The 18,262-nt window shown below is 50.4% G+C and overlaps 1 protein-coding gene across 11 annotated transcripts in view; it reads right to left on the reverse strand.

Moving 5' to 3' along the window:
* The window catches only part of GATAD2A (GATA zinc finger domain containing 2A), a 98,365-nt gene that overhangs the window by 61,398 nt on the left and 18,705 nt on the right, over positions 1–18,262 (reverse strand). For 2 of the 11 annotated variants that reach the window (XM_036895639.2, XM_036895640.2), the window contains exon 2: positions 1,132–1,220. The exons of 8 other annotated variants lie outside the window; for them this stretch is intronic. In XM_036895639.2, the coding sequence (XP_036751534.2) occupies positions 1,132–1,146 (15 nt within the window). In that variant the 5' untranslated portion in view covers positions 1,147–1,220. Of the gene's footprint in view, positions 1–1,131; positions 1,221–18,262 lie in introns of those variants that run through there. One more of the 11 variants, XM_036895646.2, reaches the window with a different exon arrangement.

The raw sequence follows: 18,262 nt of genomic DNA on the forward strand, positions 1-18,262 counted from the left end.
ACAAAAAGCAGATTACTGATTGCGAAGGCTGGGGAAGAGGATGGGCAGTGACTGCTGTAGGCGCGGGGTTTGTATCGGGATGATGAAAGTTGTTCTGGAACTAGATAGAAGTGATAGTTGCACAATTCTTGAACATTAAAAAAAAATCACTGAATCATATACTATGAATAGGTGAACTGTGATATGCAAATTATATCTCAATCTAAAAAATAATTTTTAAAGCACCAGTAAAGTTTGTGTTTGCTAAGAGAACATTCTGGAAATATTTCCCTAATACGAGGATTACTTGACTGTGCCCCTATTTTCTTGCTATATGCAGATAAAAGCTGAAACCTCACAAAACCAAGCCCCCACCTTCTCATGCACTCGCCTAACGGCTGTGGCACTATTAGAAGAGTAAACACCCCTCAGCAAGTCACCGGCTGGCCAGCCTCTAACAAAGCAGCTGACTGACCCAGGAGGCCTCCAAGCTGCCTTCAAGTTCTACGATGACTCTCAGTTCTACATTCTTCCTCACGTAGGCAGCCCTGACCCAAAACAGGGCTGGCTGGGCCCTGATGGTATCCGACAAAATCCCACCCAGGTGTGTCTCTGTCCTGCTGGGTCCTGACAGCCCTTAACAGTCTCTGCTTGAGAGCTCCAAGCACAGTCAGGGGAAGGGACATTGGCTCGGATTTTCCCTACAGGCACAGGGCCAAGTAAGAGTGACCAGCCTGCAGCACCAGTGCAGGCCCAACTGGTTAAGGACAAATTCTACTCATTTTGGTCAGTGTTAAGAAACCACAAAAACAGCCAAAGGGCAAAGGCCACCTGGACAGGATTATCCTCTGCCCGTGATCCTCCCAAAGGGCCGCTCATCCTATTTAGGCCTGAGCTTTTCAAGTAAGTGACCCCTGAGACAGGAAGAGAGAGCAAACAGCCTCCCTGGAGGCAGTGGGCAGGGCCTGAGAGGCCCTGTAGAGAGAGACAGCCCAGCACAAAATCCTGGAGGGGCCTGTCCCCGTCCAGCACATCTAGGAGGTGGCCACCAACTTCTGAAGCAGCTCAATTTCAAATGTCCAAGGAGCTAAACAAGCCCTTCTGGGCCGGACAGTGCCTTCATTCCACAGAGAAGAGGCCCCGAGCACTCACCTGGCTTCTGGGCATGGGACGCTGGTCCTACCAGCTGACCACGGCAGCAGCTACATCAAACAGTAGTTTGTGTAAACGTGCTGGCCAGCCTAAAGTGGAGGATAAAGAAACACTGAGTTTCCAAGGGAAGTTTCTGGAACATACCAGCAATTTTAAATGTCTCTGACCCCTGAAGTAGGATAGCGAAATCTTAAGATTTCAGCCAGAGCTCTGCCCATGCTACCTACCACAGAGGAGCAAACTGAGGAAATAAATCTCTACCAGTCTCTGACCTATGACCCAATCCGGGGCTAACCAATGAACACCAGCATCCCAGACACCATCTTTAGCAATAGGGGTAGAACATGAGATGGTACACAGCCACATGCCAACACACCAAATATACACAAGTGGATCAAGGTTTTTATTATAATAGTAATGCCTTTAACAGCAGAAACAGTAGTAACTAGCATTTCACAGGTGCTCAGCAGTGAGTTCCACACACTGTGCTAAAACTCAGTACTGCCCTGTACTGCCCTGACTCCCCAGGACAAACTTAGGGGTAGGATACACATTTGTCCCCATTTTACAGATAAGGGAACCTGAAGTTCCAAATATTCAGGAACTTGCCTAGGGTCACCCAGGTCTCCCTTTCCAGACATGACCTCTTTGCTGCCCCCTACTTCTGTGCTACCTGACACAGACCCCAGGGAAACCACCCCACCATACCAGGCAGGGTAGGGTTCCCCCTCAAGAAGTTGAGGGCGCAATGTGCCTGGGGGACAGGCAGACCTCACCTCCCAGAAGGAGGCAGCTTCACCTCCACAGGGCTTACACCGCTTGGGAGGAAGGGGCTGCCAGTCCTACAGACAGGAAAAGTTAGTTCCAGAATGTTCCGAACTCTCCCAAGGCCACAGACACAGAGTGGCCGCGAGACTTCCCCTTCCTTTGTGAGTCAGGCATCCAGGGCTCCTTCCAGGCTCAGAGGCTGCACCCGGCAAAGCAGCGGGGTCCAGGGTTCCTGGGCCGCGCTGTCAGTTGTAGCTCGCTGAATATTCTCAGTATCACCTGTGTTGTCATTCTTTGAGCCCACATGACTGCCAGGAGCTCGCTCTGATATGAAATCTTTATTTTTACACTGGGTTCACAGCAATTCACAACTCATGGATGGCAAGAAACACTCCCACAGGGGAACTTGCAAAATAAGCAAATACAGTGAACTCCACGGGAAGACGTTTGGGTACCAAGGAGCACCTAGTACTCTCTCCACTGGTGCCCAGCAAGCTGTGGCCATCACAAGGGCTAGCTCCTTTCTGGCCCCACTCAGGCTGGGAAACACAGTGGACACCATTATTCTAGTTCTTTCATACCTCCTGAGCCATGGCCTCTCTCTCTGACACAGAAGGGGGAAAGCTTCAGGAACAGGGGCCCTGGGCTTTCAGAGCACCTGCTCCCTTCAGGATCAGGATGCAAAAGGCAGCAGCACTTCTGTATGTGATTTTTCAATGGATTTTTGAAAATCCATTTACAACAGCATAAATCTGAAATACTTAAGGATAACCTTGATTTTATGTTTAAATGTGCACAACCTATAAACTGAAGTTGCAATAAGACATTACTGAGAGAAATAAGAGGCATGCTTTGTCCACGGGTCAGAAGGTATCAGTTCTCCCCCAAATTGATCCATAGATTCAAAGCAATCCCAATAACTAAGTCCCAGCATGCCTTTCTGTAGAAAAACAATCTGTCTCTACAATTTACATGGAAATGCAAAGGATCTAGAATAGTGAAAACACTGAAAACAAGGAACAAATTTGGAAGGCTTACCCTACACCTGATTTCGAGACTTCCCCTAAAGCTACAGTGACTAAGACAGTTTGATGTGAGTGTACAGACAAGAGATGGAAGAGAATACACCCTTGCACATGCAGATAACTGATTTTCTACAATCCAAGTATCCTACTTTGTTAGACAACATTTCCCTGAGGGGTTAACCCTGCAAGGAACAAGGTCATCTTCGCTATACCAAAACACACACAGGGCATAACAGGGTAGAACGCAAAGTGCAAGAAGTTTTAGGGGAAATGCAGACTTTCACACTCCACCGTGGCTTTCCCATGTTAGCTCGTGGCAAATCCAGTCTTCCTGCTGCTCAGATTAAAATCTGGGGTTACCCTCTTGATGGGACTACCACTCCCCAATCCCATCAGGAAATTCTGGTAATTCTGCCATCAAACACATCTGGGTTCCATCCCCTGCTCATTATCTCCACTGCCCACACCATCCTCCCAGCCAGGACAGACGCCTGTGAACTGGACCCCTGCTATCATTCCGCAGTCAGAAATGTTCTGGTGGCCCCAGGTCTGCTTAGAGCAAAGCCCTGTCCTTTCCTGGTCCCGGCACCCCACCCAGTGCCCTGTCCCAGCCATGCTGGCCTCCTGGTCATGCCTCCAACATACAAAGGGGTCTTTTTATGTTTTAAACGAAATCCCAGATACATTATCATTTTAGCAATCAATTCTTCAATTGGCACCCCAAATCGAAAATGACCTTTGGAAGCCTAACTACCATACCGTAAGTACTCCACAGTAAGCCCTAAATGTCAAACAGCCAGTTCACATCAGCTTCATACAATTCCTCAGAAACGTCTGTGCTGCAGCGGTTGCTAGAGCATTTCTGCTAGCTGCCCCCTCTGCCTCCGTCACTCCCCCATCCCAACCTCTCTGTGTCCCCCGCCCCACAAGGCCCTCTTCAAATGTCTCCTTCACCCTGCTCCTCCTTTCCCACGGCCCTGGCCTCTTCGCACACTCCACACAACACAGCTACTTTGTCTATGGACTTTCTCACCCAAAAAGAACATAAATGCCACAAGGACTAGGAACAACAAATGCTGGCGAGGATGCGGAGAAAGGGGAACCCTCCTACACTGCTGGTGGGAATGTAGGCTAGTTCAACCATTGTAGAAAGCAGTATGGGGGTTCCTCAAAAAATCAGAAATACCATTTGATCCGGGAATCCCACTCCTTGGAATTTACCCAAAGAAAACAACTTCTCAGATTACAAAAGACATATGCACCCCTACGTTTATTGCAGCACTATTTACAATAGCCAAGATATGGAAGTAACCTAAGTGTCCATCAGTAGATGAATGGATAAAGAAGATGTGGTACATATACACAATGGAGTACTATTCAGCCATAAGAAAGAAACAAATCTACTATTTGTTACAACATGGATGGAGCTGGAGGATATTATGCTCAGTGAAATAAGCCAGGTGGAGAAAGACAAGTACCAAATGATTTCGCTCATTTGTGAAGTATAACAATGAAGCAAAACTGAAGGAACAAAACAGCAGCAGACACAGACTCCAAGAAGGGACTAGTGGTCACCAAAGGGTAGGGGTGTGGGAGGGTGGGCGGGGAGGGAGGGAGGAGATTGTGGGGTATCATGATTAGTGCACTGAAGACATGGGGAAGACAGTGTAGCACAGAGAAGACAAGTAGGGACTCTGTGGCATCTTCCTACACTGATGGACAGTGACTGCAATGGGGTATGATGGGGACTCGAAAATAAGGGTGAATGTAGTAACCACATTGCTTTTCTTGTGAAACCTTCATAAGAGTGTATATCAATGATACCTTAATAAGAAAAAACAAAGGCCACAAGGAAAGGGGTGTCTGCCTGAGGCTTGATTTTATTCCAAGCACCCAGAACAGTGTCGGACACATACCAGGGGTTCGATAAATATTTATGGAATGAATGAGCAGGGACAGTTTAACACAGAGAGAGAAGGAACCAATCTGAGGAGCCCACACAACAGCAGCCCCTGAATACAATTAGTATGAAATTCACAAAGGAGCCAAAACCAAGCAGAGCCCACTTGGCACCCTCAGGACTAGGAAGGAGCATTTCTCTAAACTGTAATCACTTTTTCATTGATACAGCACTTGGGCTGTTTTGCCATCCACCTCAAACTGGCCGGGTTTAAAGAGCTTTTACTGTTTTTATTTCCAACCCATACATTTAAAACAGTATCAAGTAACCCTTAAGTACACAATTACCAACTCATGAGAGACTCTCTCGCTCCCCTGATAAATCATTACGGTTTGGCTTTGACCCTGCACCTGGGTACTCCACTTACACACAACACACACCATGCACCACACACACACACACACACACACACACACACGCACACACAGACCCCAACTCTGCAACCCACCCAGACACGACGGTTTTCCAGCCTGCTGGAGATCACACTTGGTGAGGAGGCAGCCACACTGATTTACATGAAATCAAGTCACTGCACTTTGGGCAACAGAAGTCCTTTGTTGCCACTTCACCCTCTCCTGCTCCGGCAACTGACATGGACTCCCCTTTAAATGAAGGGGATGAGCACCAGCCAGAAACCTCCGACTGTCTGGGGAGCTCCAGTTCCGAGACACTCAGGTTGGAGCTCCCGTGGCCTGTGCAGGGACAGGTCTCAAGGGCCAAGAGTCGCCGACTGCAAAGCCTGGGCTCCCCAAGACGTGTTATCCCTTCCGAGGCCCAGCCCTATGGAAGCTGCACACCTCTGGTCTCCTCTTACAATCGTCTGTACTTACCCAACATCTGCACTGTCTCTAAAATTCTTCAACAGCCTCTGCACCCAAATATTTACCACCCTGGCTCCAGTCCTGGGGCTGTAACATTAAGCCAAAAACTCTGAGATTAAACCCGACAAAGCCATCACCTTCTCCCACCCCTGGGCCCACAAAGCCCACTTGTTCCTTGCAAACTGAGTACCACTGAAATAAGAGACACAGTCTTACAACTGCACCACTGAAGCATCAAGGAGGTGAACTCCCTGCCCAGCCCTGTTGAAGGGAGAAACCAAGGCAGGCAACAACGGAGCATCTCCCAAAAGCCCAGACGTCACGCTGCTGCTCCAACATGTGCAGGCTGGTTGGGAAGGATCGACTTGGGCCAGAGATTCAGTTTAAAATCCAGGGATTGGCAAATTGCTGCCCGCGCCTATTCTGGTGAATGGCACTCCCAGGACCTAGCCACTCCCCCCTGAGTGCCCACTGTCTACAGCTGCCTCCACCTCTAAGGCCGAGCTGAGTAGCAGCAGCAGAGATGGTGTGGCCCAAAGCCACTGGTCCTTGAAGTAGCAGGAATCAGCAGCCTTGCCGGGCTGTGCAGAGTACTGAAGAGGCAGAAGTGACCCAGACACGGTGGCATTTCTGTGACAAGAAGTCAGTGCAGAGGCACACTGAGGTGCTCCGGCTCCATGTCGGGAGGAACCCCAGGAGATAAAGTGATACCTGCTCTCCCCAAGCATAGAGGCTCATTAACCCTCTGTCCCCACGGAGCAGGGGAGAGCATGACTCGGCAGACTAGAAGAACCAGCCCCTCGGGGGCCAAGGAGCCTCTGGTGAGGCCGGTCACACACGCCCGTCCTTGGCAACTAGAGCTGGCCTGCCACCACTGTCAAGCCAAAGCATCCACTGGAGAGTGGCCAGTATGTGCCCTCCAGATCCTAGGTCTGCCTCTGTCCGTCCCCCCTCAGTCATGGAAACTACAGCCTTACTAAGGGACGGAGCGGCCACTCCTGCACCTTGCCAACACAGCCCCTCCTTAAGTCCCTTAAGGCCCCCAATGGTGGCAACACCTCACATGGCCTTCGAGGCCCCACCCACCTGCTTGGGGCACAAGTGATCCTAAGAGACACCTGGCATAAACATATGACCTGTACATGTACACACACACACACACACACACAGAGCTCCTGGCTCCAAGCACACTGGCCTTGTCTTGATTCTTCACACCTGCCACATTCACCTGCCTCCACCGCCAGTCCTGTGCACATGCTGTTCCTTCCCCCTTCCTCCCACTCTTCCCTCAGTCTCCAGTACCTGTTACTTGGGCATGTTCTCCCTAACCAGTCCTTCCCCATTTCCCCCTTCCATCACAGACACAACTCATCTTGACATCACTTGGCACAATTCATCTTGACATCTGACACCCAGCATCCCACTGGGTTCTCTTCCCCAAAGGCTGTGCAAGAGTAAGGCTCTCATTCACCTCCTTATCCAAGGCCCACTGAGACATGGAGGAGAAAATGGTGGAATGGCATCCTCTGTGAGTTATAAATACCTAACCAATGTGTGTTTCCACCTCGGACTGGAGGCAGAAACACAGCAATATAAATATAAAACCTACCCCTTATTAGCAAGTCAACACCAAGAAGCAGCAACATGGAAAGATGCAAGGTCACAGTGCCACCACAGCCCCTGGGGGAGCCTTGAGCCTCCCAGAGGGAAGCTCTCCCCATCTCCCCTACATGGCTGTTTACAGAAAGGCAGGGTGGGTGCTTGGAGGTTCCACAGGCCTCTGAGGCCTAGTGTCTGGAGAGGCCTCCCACGTGCCCACTGAGAAGCAGGTGCTACCCCAGCACCCCCTCCTCCTTTCCTATCCCACCTAAAAGACCGGTGACCCTATTTCCAACAAAGCCCTGCTCCAAGGCCAGACTCCACTCCACCCCACCCCTCCTTTCCCCCAGGCATTCCAGGCGTCCCTCCCTCTCACACCCCCAACCATCCCCGCTGTTCCAGCACTTCCTCCTCAGGAAGGAGGACTGGCCGTGGGAGTCACCAGGCCCCTGAGGCCAGCCTGAGCACCCAGTGACAGGCCCTGGAACCATGTGGGCTCTCAAACAGATGCAACTAGCACTTACATTTACTCCTGTGACTGATGTTGTTCCTCAGAAACTTTTGACTCCTATCTAGGGGCTCCTTTCTGCGTCTGCCCCCTCACTCACCAGCCTGGGCAAGTCCACAGCGAAGTTTGAAGCATCAGATAAATTCCCGTGTTCACAATGCTCAAGAATCCAATGTGCACATCCAGACAAGCCTGAGCCTGGGAAATGTCTTAAGGGTTAATATGTTTAGCACTGAGGATGCTCGGAGCATCACAGTGTTACAGGACATCCTGAAGACTACTCACAAGAGGAGAATAGGAAGTAACGTCTCTGTACCACAGAGCAGCCTGGGGGCCTGTCTCCCACTCAGTACGCACACCAGCAAGCACCGTGCTGGAACAGCCACAGGAAAACAAGGAGTACCTTCGCTCTTCCAGCCGAGCACAGTGGGGGAGAAGACCTTGGGCTGCCCCGGGACCCCTGAAGATCCCCGAGTCCCGTGCCCCCTACCGTGCTAGAGACAGCATGGCCAGCCCCACTCCTCCGGGGACCAGACACCACCCACGCAGTCTCTGCCCGCCAGCGCTCCCAAGATGATGTTACAATGAACCTCCAGAACCACACAGATCCTTTTTTTTTTTTATCTCACAGTATCTGGCACAAGGTAGGCAACCAAAATTTGAGTGCCTTTGTTCTTTTCTCCCTAACCCAACCCTTGAAGGAAAAAAACACATACTCTCATAAGGATACAGGATATTTGTGAATTCAAAAATATTTCTTACTCCAGTAAGATATACATAAAGATTGACCCTCTTAGCCATTTATAAGTGTCCCATTCAGTGGTGTTAAGTCCATTTACAATGATGTGCAACCATCACTGTCTGCCGCCACCCATCACCTTGCAAAACCGAAACTGTCCCCGTGAAATACTAACTCCCCCAGCCCCTGGCACCCACCATTCCACATAGCATGAATGTGACACCTCTAGGGACCTCATGTAAATGGGACCACACAGTATGTGTCCTTTTGTGCCAGGTTTATTTCACTGCACCATGTCTCTTCTTTGCGGTAGAACCCCATACATCATTTTAATCCTTTGGGGCCAAGTGTGTACAAAACAAAGTCCATGGGCCTAGTATACCCACAGCCCAAAGTAAGGCTCTAGAATCCTGCTACCCAAACCAGCCATGTTCCTGACATCCTCCACTATGAACATCCCTCCCTCCACACGCCAAATAAACTGCACAGAAAGACACTGGAAGAACTCAGAATAGTGAGATGAGAGCAGCATCAGACATTATACCTCAACGGACTCATGCCAGCAACTCCCTCCCAAAGCACTCTGTCTCCCTGCGCACACCTCCTCCAAGTCCAGGTCATAACCACGAAGGAAGAAGTGCCTGTCAAGTGAATGGTAAACATGACCAGATAATTCCGGACACAAATTTTTCCCAAAAATGGAAGCCAGAGACATCAAACTCCAACCCAAACCTAGTCCTTGCAGCATGTGGGCTAGCCACTGGGAGCCCTTACACAGGCCACCAGGAGTGCGAGCCCTGAGCTCCCAACACATCCAGCTCCAGATAAGGGAAACCTGGACACCTAGCCCGAATGGCGCACCCACCCCTCAGCATCATGGAAAACGAAGACACTGCAGCACCAAGCCCACCTATCATGTGCGGCAGAGCCAGGCCCAAGGGAGCTGCCGCAGTGGCTCAGTCAAAGGAAGCTGCGTGGAGAACAGTAACACCAAGTAACCCCTCGCAGGGTGCCCACCTCACACAGAGAGAGCGCATTTTATTGCCAGTCGTTTCCGATAGAAATGCACAGAGAACCACAATTATCCCTTGGTTAACTGCCCCCAAATAGAGTAGTGAATAGGGCAAAATAACTTGGGGTTCCCTGCCTGTTGGCTTGGGAAAACAGGTAGTCTCCTTTGCAAACACACATGTCCCTGTGTGACTGTGACTGCAAAACATGCAGAGTCTGCCTGGGACAACTAATAAGGGGTAAGGTTGAGGAGAGGGCAGCTGAGTCTCCAGGACCAGTCGAAACGAGAAAATTTGGGAAGATCACAGAAACCACCTGCAGAAGACATGGCCTCCAGCACAGCAGGTGGCCAAGACGTGGTTCCAATGGCAGCCAGCCCCATTCCCAAGAGCACACCACCACGGCGGCCTCTGTGCTGTGCAGCATCTCCACCAGCTGCATCAACTTTGGATTGTGTTTCTTTTCTTGTCAAGAAATAAAACCTGAAGCCACTCTATTTTTGTGGGAAGTTTTCTTCAGTTTGTTTTTAAAGAAGCAACACCTTACTTAACACACAGGCAACGTCCTGGAGAAGCGAGAATCCTTCTCCTGCCAGTTGTCTTCAGCTACCTCTGAAGGTTCCTGGGTGCTGGCCAGGCCGCTGCAGGCCTGTCTGGGCCATGAGAGCAGGAACAAAGCCTCCAGCTGAGTACCTCTTCCACAACTGGAAGACAGCTCCCGACTTGACAGCCCGCTCACTCTGGCACTAGGTGACCACACGGCACCAACCCTGGTGTGCGTGTTCAGGGGCAGGCACAGACCAGAGAATCACCGCCAGTCTCTCTGGGCAGTAGCATGAAAACCATCGGCTGAGCCCAGAGTTTACGTCCCCTCCAACCAACTTCAACCAGGAGGTCCTGGTCAATAAGCAGCTAGACTGGCCCAACCTCGTAATCTACAGCAGGTGGAGTTCAAGAATGTGTCCTACTTTCTGGGATATTTTTCTTTGGAAGGGGTAAGGGAAAACTTCTGTTGTTGCTCAAGAGCACCTAAAGAGGGAGCAGAGTTCTGGGGTACCCCCACTGTATGCAAATGAAGACCCAGGCCTAGAGGAAAAGAACTTAAGGGGCCTGAAATCCAAACAAAAACCCACAGTAGTTCACATAACTTACCCTTCTAAGACTGACTATTTTGGTCAGTTAGCAGGAATGGCAGAAATCTCAGCGAAGATATGCAAATGGGCTAAGACCTCCAGTTCTCACCTCTAACCCCCGACCCCAGCTCACTGCTGAGGAAAAGCACCCACCAGATCAGTGGGATGTACCTGCAACCTCCAGCGGCCACTGCCACCTTGACCTCCAAGAAGGGTCCCATCCTCTGGGCTGATAGGAACCAGTGACTGTGATCTGTTTAATCTGGTCATTTCCAGAACACCAAAGAGTCTGCCCAGATCCAAATCCAGAGTGGCTACTGAGTACCCAGGCAGGCGGCAGGGTCAGTGCCGTCTACCCACAAACCTTCTAGATGCCCCCATGCTGAGTTTCAGAAAGGAGGGCAGATTTGGTAGTTCTAGAAATCCAGTCTGATACTGGGTCTTCAATAATAAACTACCTACAGCCATCTGCTCAACCACACTCCCGAGAGGCAGAATTCAGCCTCTTTGACCATCAGGGACCAGGTCCAATGGTCAACACCATCATGAGGGGCACCTCAGACATGGCTGGAGCTGCCCCCAACCACACCACAGCACTGTCAGCCCTGAGGCCCCACGGTCAGCCCAGAGGACCCAGGTCTTGCCACAAGGTCCCAGCCCCAGATGATTTATCACTGCCGCAAACCCTGATGATGTACTGCAGTAATCACAAAACCCGCGTGACTTGACTAATACGCTTCAAAGTGCAAAGGAAGACACTATAACGATGGCAACATTCATCAATCAGTATTCCGTGGCTTATACTATACACACCAATTAAGAACACATTGAGCAACAACATGAACAGACACCACACCTTCCTGACAATAAACATGGTCAAAGGATGCCAGGAACAGAGGGGCTCCTCACAGAGGGGAGGGGTTCACAGCATGGGCCGCAGCCCTACAGGGCACACTGAGGCCGAGACCGAGGTGTGGGTGGGCTACACCTGGCTTCTCCCAGCTGTCACTTAACCTGTGCCCTACATAGACAGTGCCCGTCACTCGATTCTCACAGGTAGGGCTGCGAGGAGGCAGGGGAGGTACCTGGCAGCCACAGAGCCCTCCCTGTTGGGAGTTCTGCTGATGTTTCAGAAGAGCCAGCATCTAAGGAGTGAGTGGAACGGAGACTGCGCTGGGCAAGGACACCTGGGGACAACTGATCCAACAGAAGTGGGACCATGAAGGCCAAACTGCCCCCCTGAGCTAAGGGCCTACCTTCTGGTTTGCGCTGGCCAGGAGACTAGAGCCTTACAATTCACTTGGTGCTTCTGCCCTGAGGTGGAGTGTTTCTTGTTGGTAAGAAGTTTTAGTACTGAAATCCCCCTGTGTTAGGAGGTGCAATTCAAGTATCACGTGAATCTCCACCTTAAAATAAGACCTCAAGCCATCAAGACGGGCAACACAGGCTCCAGCTGCGCCTGAGACTAACCCCAGAGAAAGCTGAGAGCCTCACAAGACAGAGCTCTGCCACACAAAATCCACATCTGGTGAATGGGAACATCGTCTTCCATTTGCACACATGCGAGTGAGTATACGTCAGGCTGCACCCCAGCACGTAGGGTGGGTACACAGACATGTGCAGGCACGTGTACATGCATGTGTGCACACATGAACACACAGGGCCAGCACATGTGCACACACAGGACCAATACGCTCAGGCCACCACACAGGCACACAAGGGGTCAGTGCACACTCTTGTCATCTAGGCGACAGTACACTTCTAAACCATTGGTCGCTGAGAACGTGGACTATACATCCCAGAGATTCACTACCCTAAGTGGGGTGAGATTCCCAAGCAAAACAAAAAGTTTACCTCACTCCAGTGTCTCCAAAGCACAGTCCTGCCAAGACAACCCAACCCAGAGGAAGACATCCCCTGGGAAGTCACCCAGGGTCCCACGCCACCAGCCCAAGGAAGGGCAAGGAGGGGCCACCAGCCTAAGCCTTTACTGGGCAAGCCTGCAGGAGACCCTCTGCCTCTTAAAGGCCGGCCCACGGCCCTGATCAGCCTTCAGCCCCCTCACACAGACCAAGGTCCTACCTAACAGAGGTCAGGCCTGACACCCAGGCCCTGCTGTTCTGTCCCACAAACCCCAGTGACACTGCTGCCCGGGCAGGGACTGCATTGTCCCCAGGGTCCATGCCTCCTCCTGAGTGTGCATCAGGCTCCAGTGAGGCATGGTGGGGAGGGCCTGACTCTGCACTGGGAAAGCTCTTGCTAGGCACACGCATTCACACTGCTACAGGAGAGCCCACTCATACAACTTCAACATCCAGAGACTCATCTTTTCATCTTTAACATGTTGACAGGAGATTCTGTTACTAAAGGAGGAAAAGGAAAGCGTAACAGTGGCTAACAATTATTGAATTCTTTATTTGGTGCCAGGCGTGGTGCCAAGCCTTTATATGCCTGATTTCATTTAATCCTCATGACCACAGAATGAGCCACTGCCAATGCTACCCAACACTTCAGCAGGGGACTGCCACTGTCCCCCATTTCCCGCAAGGTACTGCCGTTGTTACCCCTACCTTACATGCAGGACTACCACTGATAACCACTCTTCACATAGGGGACTGCCACTGTCACCTCCACTTCACACGAGGGGCTGCCAATGTTATCCACGCTTGATAGGTGAAAAAAAGGGCTGAGAGAAGTCAAGGTGATGGGCCAAGATCACAGGGTTAACAAGTCAAATGGGAATTCAGACCCAGGTCAGCCCACCATCCCAGCCCAGGCTCAGAACCACTGCACCCACAGGGACAGTCTGACTCTGAGACTCTCCTATGACTGAATCCTTCCCAAGGCTCTGGGAAGACTTCCTAGAGCAGAGATCAGGGCACCCACAATTCCTCTTATCCATCAGCACACCAACTTAACCCTTCACTAAATTGCTGCAAAACTCGCAGGAGTGAGCCTCTTAGCACAAGCCTGCGTCTCAAGAACCAGGCAGCAAATTCGAGATTCAAGTGCATCCTCACCTTCTGTAAAAGGCACAACCCACCCCCACCCACCAAGGTTAATGAAGCACCTATTCCTGAGCCCCTACATGCAGGGTACAAACCAAGGCAACAGGCTCAAAGGACTCGATCAACACTGCCAGTCTGGCTCACAAACCCAGACCAATTTTCATCTTTGTTTCCAGTAAAATGTACACACATGCCAACCACACTCTTAATGTACCACAGGAGGAAACCACAGGCCCTCCACAAGGAGCATGTGTGCAGACTTCCCCCTTCCTGCCATAGGAAGAGCACAGCGCTCACACATGTAAGGCAGTAACAAACAGACCAGAGAGGAGGCTGGTCTCCAGGACACTCACAGCAAGGTAAGTTTGAGGACAGCCTGGGCCCTGCAGGAAGGACTTCCCAGGATGGGCAGTGGTGCAGGACATGCCAACCCACTAGCTCTGTACATAGGGCACCAGGTTGCCACCCTCACCAACTCATCTGACCCCTCACTCCCACCTCCAACCCCACAAACAAGATCCTGACAGTGCCTTGTTCATAGGACCAAAGCCCTATTTTTCCAAGTGCCAAATCCTGGAGCCCCATTGCTTCTTGAGACCACAACCCTTCCGCACTCTCAAAACCAGTGGCGTCACTTCGCTTCTCCCTGGACTCTGCCAAAGGACCCAGGATTTTAAAACATTTGAGCAATCCATGAAAGAAGGAAACTCTCTCAAACCAGGAAGCAGCAGCCGTTGGAGTAATTCATGTCGACGTTTCAGAGAAGAGTCTTAATCCTTCTGGGTCTTTCTGGAAAAGTATCCCACACCTCATGCTGGACTATCCTCACGACCTAGAATATGCAGGTTACCAACCTGCTCCCAAGGCCGCTGGAATTTCACTGAGAGCCTCCTCCAGGTCCCTCTAATTGGTACAAAGTCCGCTGGCAGGCTAAATGGGGGTCTGTGTCCCCGATTCCCATCCAGCCATCACTGCCTCACTCTTGGGAACAGAGCAGAACAAACTTTTCCTGCATTCTGGACACGGTCCCTCCGGTCTGTGACGCTTTCACCTATTATTACACTCTGACCTCCCACAAGGGGAGTCAGGAACAGATCAGGTTCTGCACCTGCCCCCTGGCCCCCACCCCCAGCGGGCCAGCAGGTGGGCCACGCCCCTGCATTCACAAGGGTCCTGACAGTCACTCAGGGCCTCCATGCCTCGACCCATGGTGTCCTCCAAGCCCAACCAAGCAGACAGCAGCCACATAGGTCCACAGGCCAGGCTGTCATACCAATACCCACCTTCTCCCAGGGAGTAAACACACCTCAGACCACTTCAGAACCCAGCTCAGCTCACCTTTGCTCAAACTCAGCACCCCCCAAAACAAGGACCCACAATACTGGGGCCCGTGTCAGCTTCAGTCTTCACTCAGCTGCATCCTCTCAGGCATGCTCCTGCCCACTCTAGTTCTCTCAAGGCACCTGCGTGGCTGTGAGACCCTTAAGGCAGGAAAGGGCCATCTCACTTGTCACCGGACTCTAGGACACAGTAAGGCAGAGCAGGGAAGGGACTCCAGTTGTTAAAGGGAAGAGACATGTCCTCGGCCCCTAGTATGCAGTTCATCTCAATCTCCCTGCAGTGTCTCTGGCACCCATCCCTGCTTTTTATTCCCCATCAGGCAAGTTCAAGGTCATATTATATTATAGCCCATGGCTGCCTTTAATCAATGGCCTTTCTTCTGGACTGGCTTCCCTGCTCAATTCAAATGGACACTCGCCTCCTCACAAACCTCTGAGATCTCTCCACGCTTTTAGAATGAAGTGTAGACAACCTTCCATTTGAGTTGTCAACAATCATCAGAACAACTTGTATTTTTCTACCTTATTTCCCCCTACAACTTAGCATAAACCCTGAGGTCTGGGAGGGCTTTGCCAACTCCATCCCTCCCTGATGCTCCTGCACAGGGGAACGCTCCTTTGAATGGTCTAGTCCAACATCACCAACCTCCACAAGTGCTGCAGACCCCAAGCACCCACGACCAAGAAAACCATCTCTTCTCAGAGGAGTGTGCGGGCTTGGAGAGGAGATACAGCTCAGAGGCCCCATCTATTCCATGACATGCATGGCACAGAAACAGCATCTGCACCACACACTAGTAAAATGAGGGCTGCGGCCACCTGGCCGCAAGGACGGCTCTGCAGCCCAGTCACCCAGACCAGCCCTCCAGCTAAGAAGCTCTGCTTGAGGAATCCCACAGCCAGCAACACATCCGCCCTATTCATTGTTCATTGTGGTGTGAGACACCGGCACTGCATTTCACGCCATGGGGCACCTACTAAAGAAGCTCAGGCTCTTAAATGGGTTTTTTAAAATAACTTTAAAAAAAAAAAAAGGTTGACAATGGTTCATAGACTCAGAAGCTGGTAAAACAGATCAAAGTCACCCTAATTTTTCTAAGCAACATAACTTTCCTTTTTCCCTTAATAAACCAAGGCCTCAGGGTGGACAAGCCCCCATATCTTTCACAGAAGGTGGGTACACAGCTCTGAGTTGTTCACCCCACGCAGAGCCCCTTCCCCAGGTGACAACCTGCCTGCTTCTCCTGCCTGTTGTGGCAGGGTCACTGATCTTATCTCGGGGAAGTAAGAGGAACTCCCCCCATACTCTCTGAGTGGGGGAGAGGGTGCCCCATGGAGCCAGCAGCAGTAAAAGCCATCTGTCAAATCCCCACACCCCTTGCTGTCCCCACCCTCTATCTTCTCTCCTCCAAACAAAACGTGTTCAATCCCGCTAATCAGTTTTCTTATGATGCAGTTTAAAGACCACTCCAGCAACCAGAACAGACTCCCCCAGATATAAAAGATATCCAAGAGACAATATCCCCTTTAGAGATTTTTAGCAGCCAAGTTGTGCTGTTCCAGAATTACCCAGCACCTTATCCGGGTGTTAAGGCCCCTTTCTCTTGCCCTGGAGCAACACAGCTGACCCCTGGAGCCTGGAACACAACCTGATGCTTAGCCCATTCTGCCTTATTTCCATGAGTTGTTTTTTTTTGGTCTTTAAATGGTCACCCACTTATCACCTGAAGGATGTCTACAAGTTAAGTAGGTGTCATTACTGTTTTCTTAATAGATGGGAAAAGCAGTTTTATGCTCTTAAAATTGAAAGCGATCACCCACTCAATTCCAGAACACGAAATACTGTTACTTTGTTTTTTTTAAAGGCAGCCTTGAGATTCCAGAACAGCCCTGAGTCCTTCCTCCCTGTGTTCTGTCCCATCCCTACACTACAGATGCCACGATGACCTCAGGGCTCAAAAAAAGATGAGGGCTTGAGGAAGAAAACCTGCCAATGGACCTAATGGGAGGAGGAACCTAAACCTAAACCAAAACAGAACTAACCAAGTCATGAAGAAATAAGGATGACAGAGATCAGACCACAGAGGGCCCAGGAGGGAACAGAGAACTATGTTCTCCTCCCTCCTACTGATTAACCTGGGGTGGGCCACTCCTCTCCGGCCTCAGTTTCCAGTTTGTAACACCAAGGGCACCCCACTCATTTGAAGTGTGTGTGCTGCATACTGGGTTCAACAAAATGGCACAGGAAGAGAGCAGGTCCCAAGTGAATCCTGAACCTGCCCACCACCCAAGGACCAGAGTTACGTTTCTAATGCTCTGCCTGACAAATACAAATCAACAGTAAAGCTGCAATTACATTCCTATCCAGACTCAGTATGTTAAAGCTTTGCCCAGGACGACTTCAAAAGCAGCCCAGGCAACTCCTCCTGCTCCTGACACCTGAGGCTTGTGCCAACCCTCCAGACTTCATTATCAGGAAATGTCATTTACAGAACTTTAAAGGTTTAAGAAGGGGAGGCAGGAGACAGATGACCCACATACAAACTGCTAAGGTCAATTAATCAAACAAAAGTGGTAAAGAAAACACTAATCAAACCCTCAAAATCTCCCAGGATTCCAATGGGTACAGGAACCCTGGGGGAGGACTCTCATTACAGAGTCCTCCAGAAGAGACACCGCCACTGAAGGGGAGGGTACTAACCCTTTACATGCACAGCAGAATTACAGGAGACAACAGAAAGTAAAGTGCAGGTGTTCTGTCAATGATACACAAGTCCTGAGAACATCACAGATCTGGAGTAATTCAACCAATGCTTTCAAACAAAGAATTCAGTTTGCCATGCTCCTACTTTCCCCCAAACCATCAAGCAATTGGAAAAAATGTGCATATTAATGAAGATTGTAGCAGCAAAGTTTTCAGAACTTGCTGGCAGAGTGAGCCTGCTTAAAACACACAAGAGAACTAAAAATATGTTATCACTGCCTCAAAAATCCACCAACCACAAACTCAAGTGACAGAATAGTTGACCCCTCGAACACAGAGGTCAGGGAAACCAACACACCCTACAGTCAAAAATCCACATTAACTTTTGACCCCCAAAAAGTCAACCACTAATAGCCTACTCTTGACCGGAAGCCTAAGAACAGTCAATTAATGCATGTCTTGTATACGTTATGTACTATATTCTTACATTAAAGCAATGCTTTTTCAAATTGTCAC

Source organism: Manis pentadactyla, chromosome 12, assembly GCF_030020395.1.
Source record: "Manis pentadactyla isolate mManPen7 chromosome 12, mManPen7.hap1, whole genome shotgun sequence".
Lineage (NCBI taxonomy): Eukaryota > Metazoa > Chordata > Mammalia > Pholidota > Manidae > Manis > Manis pentadactyla.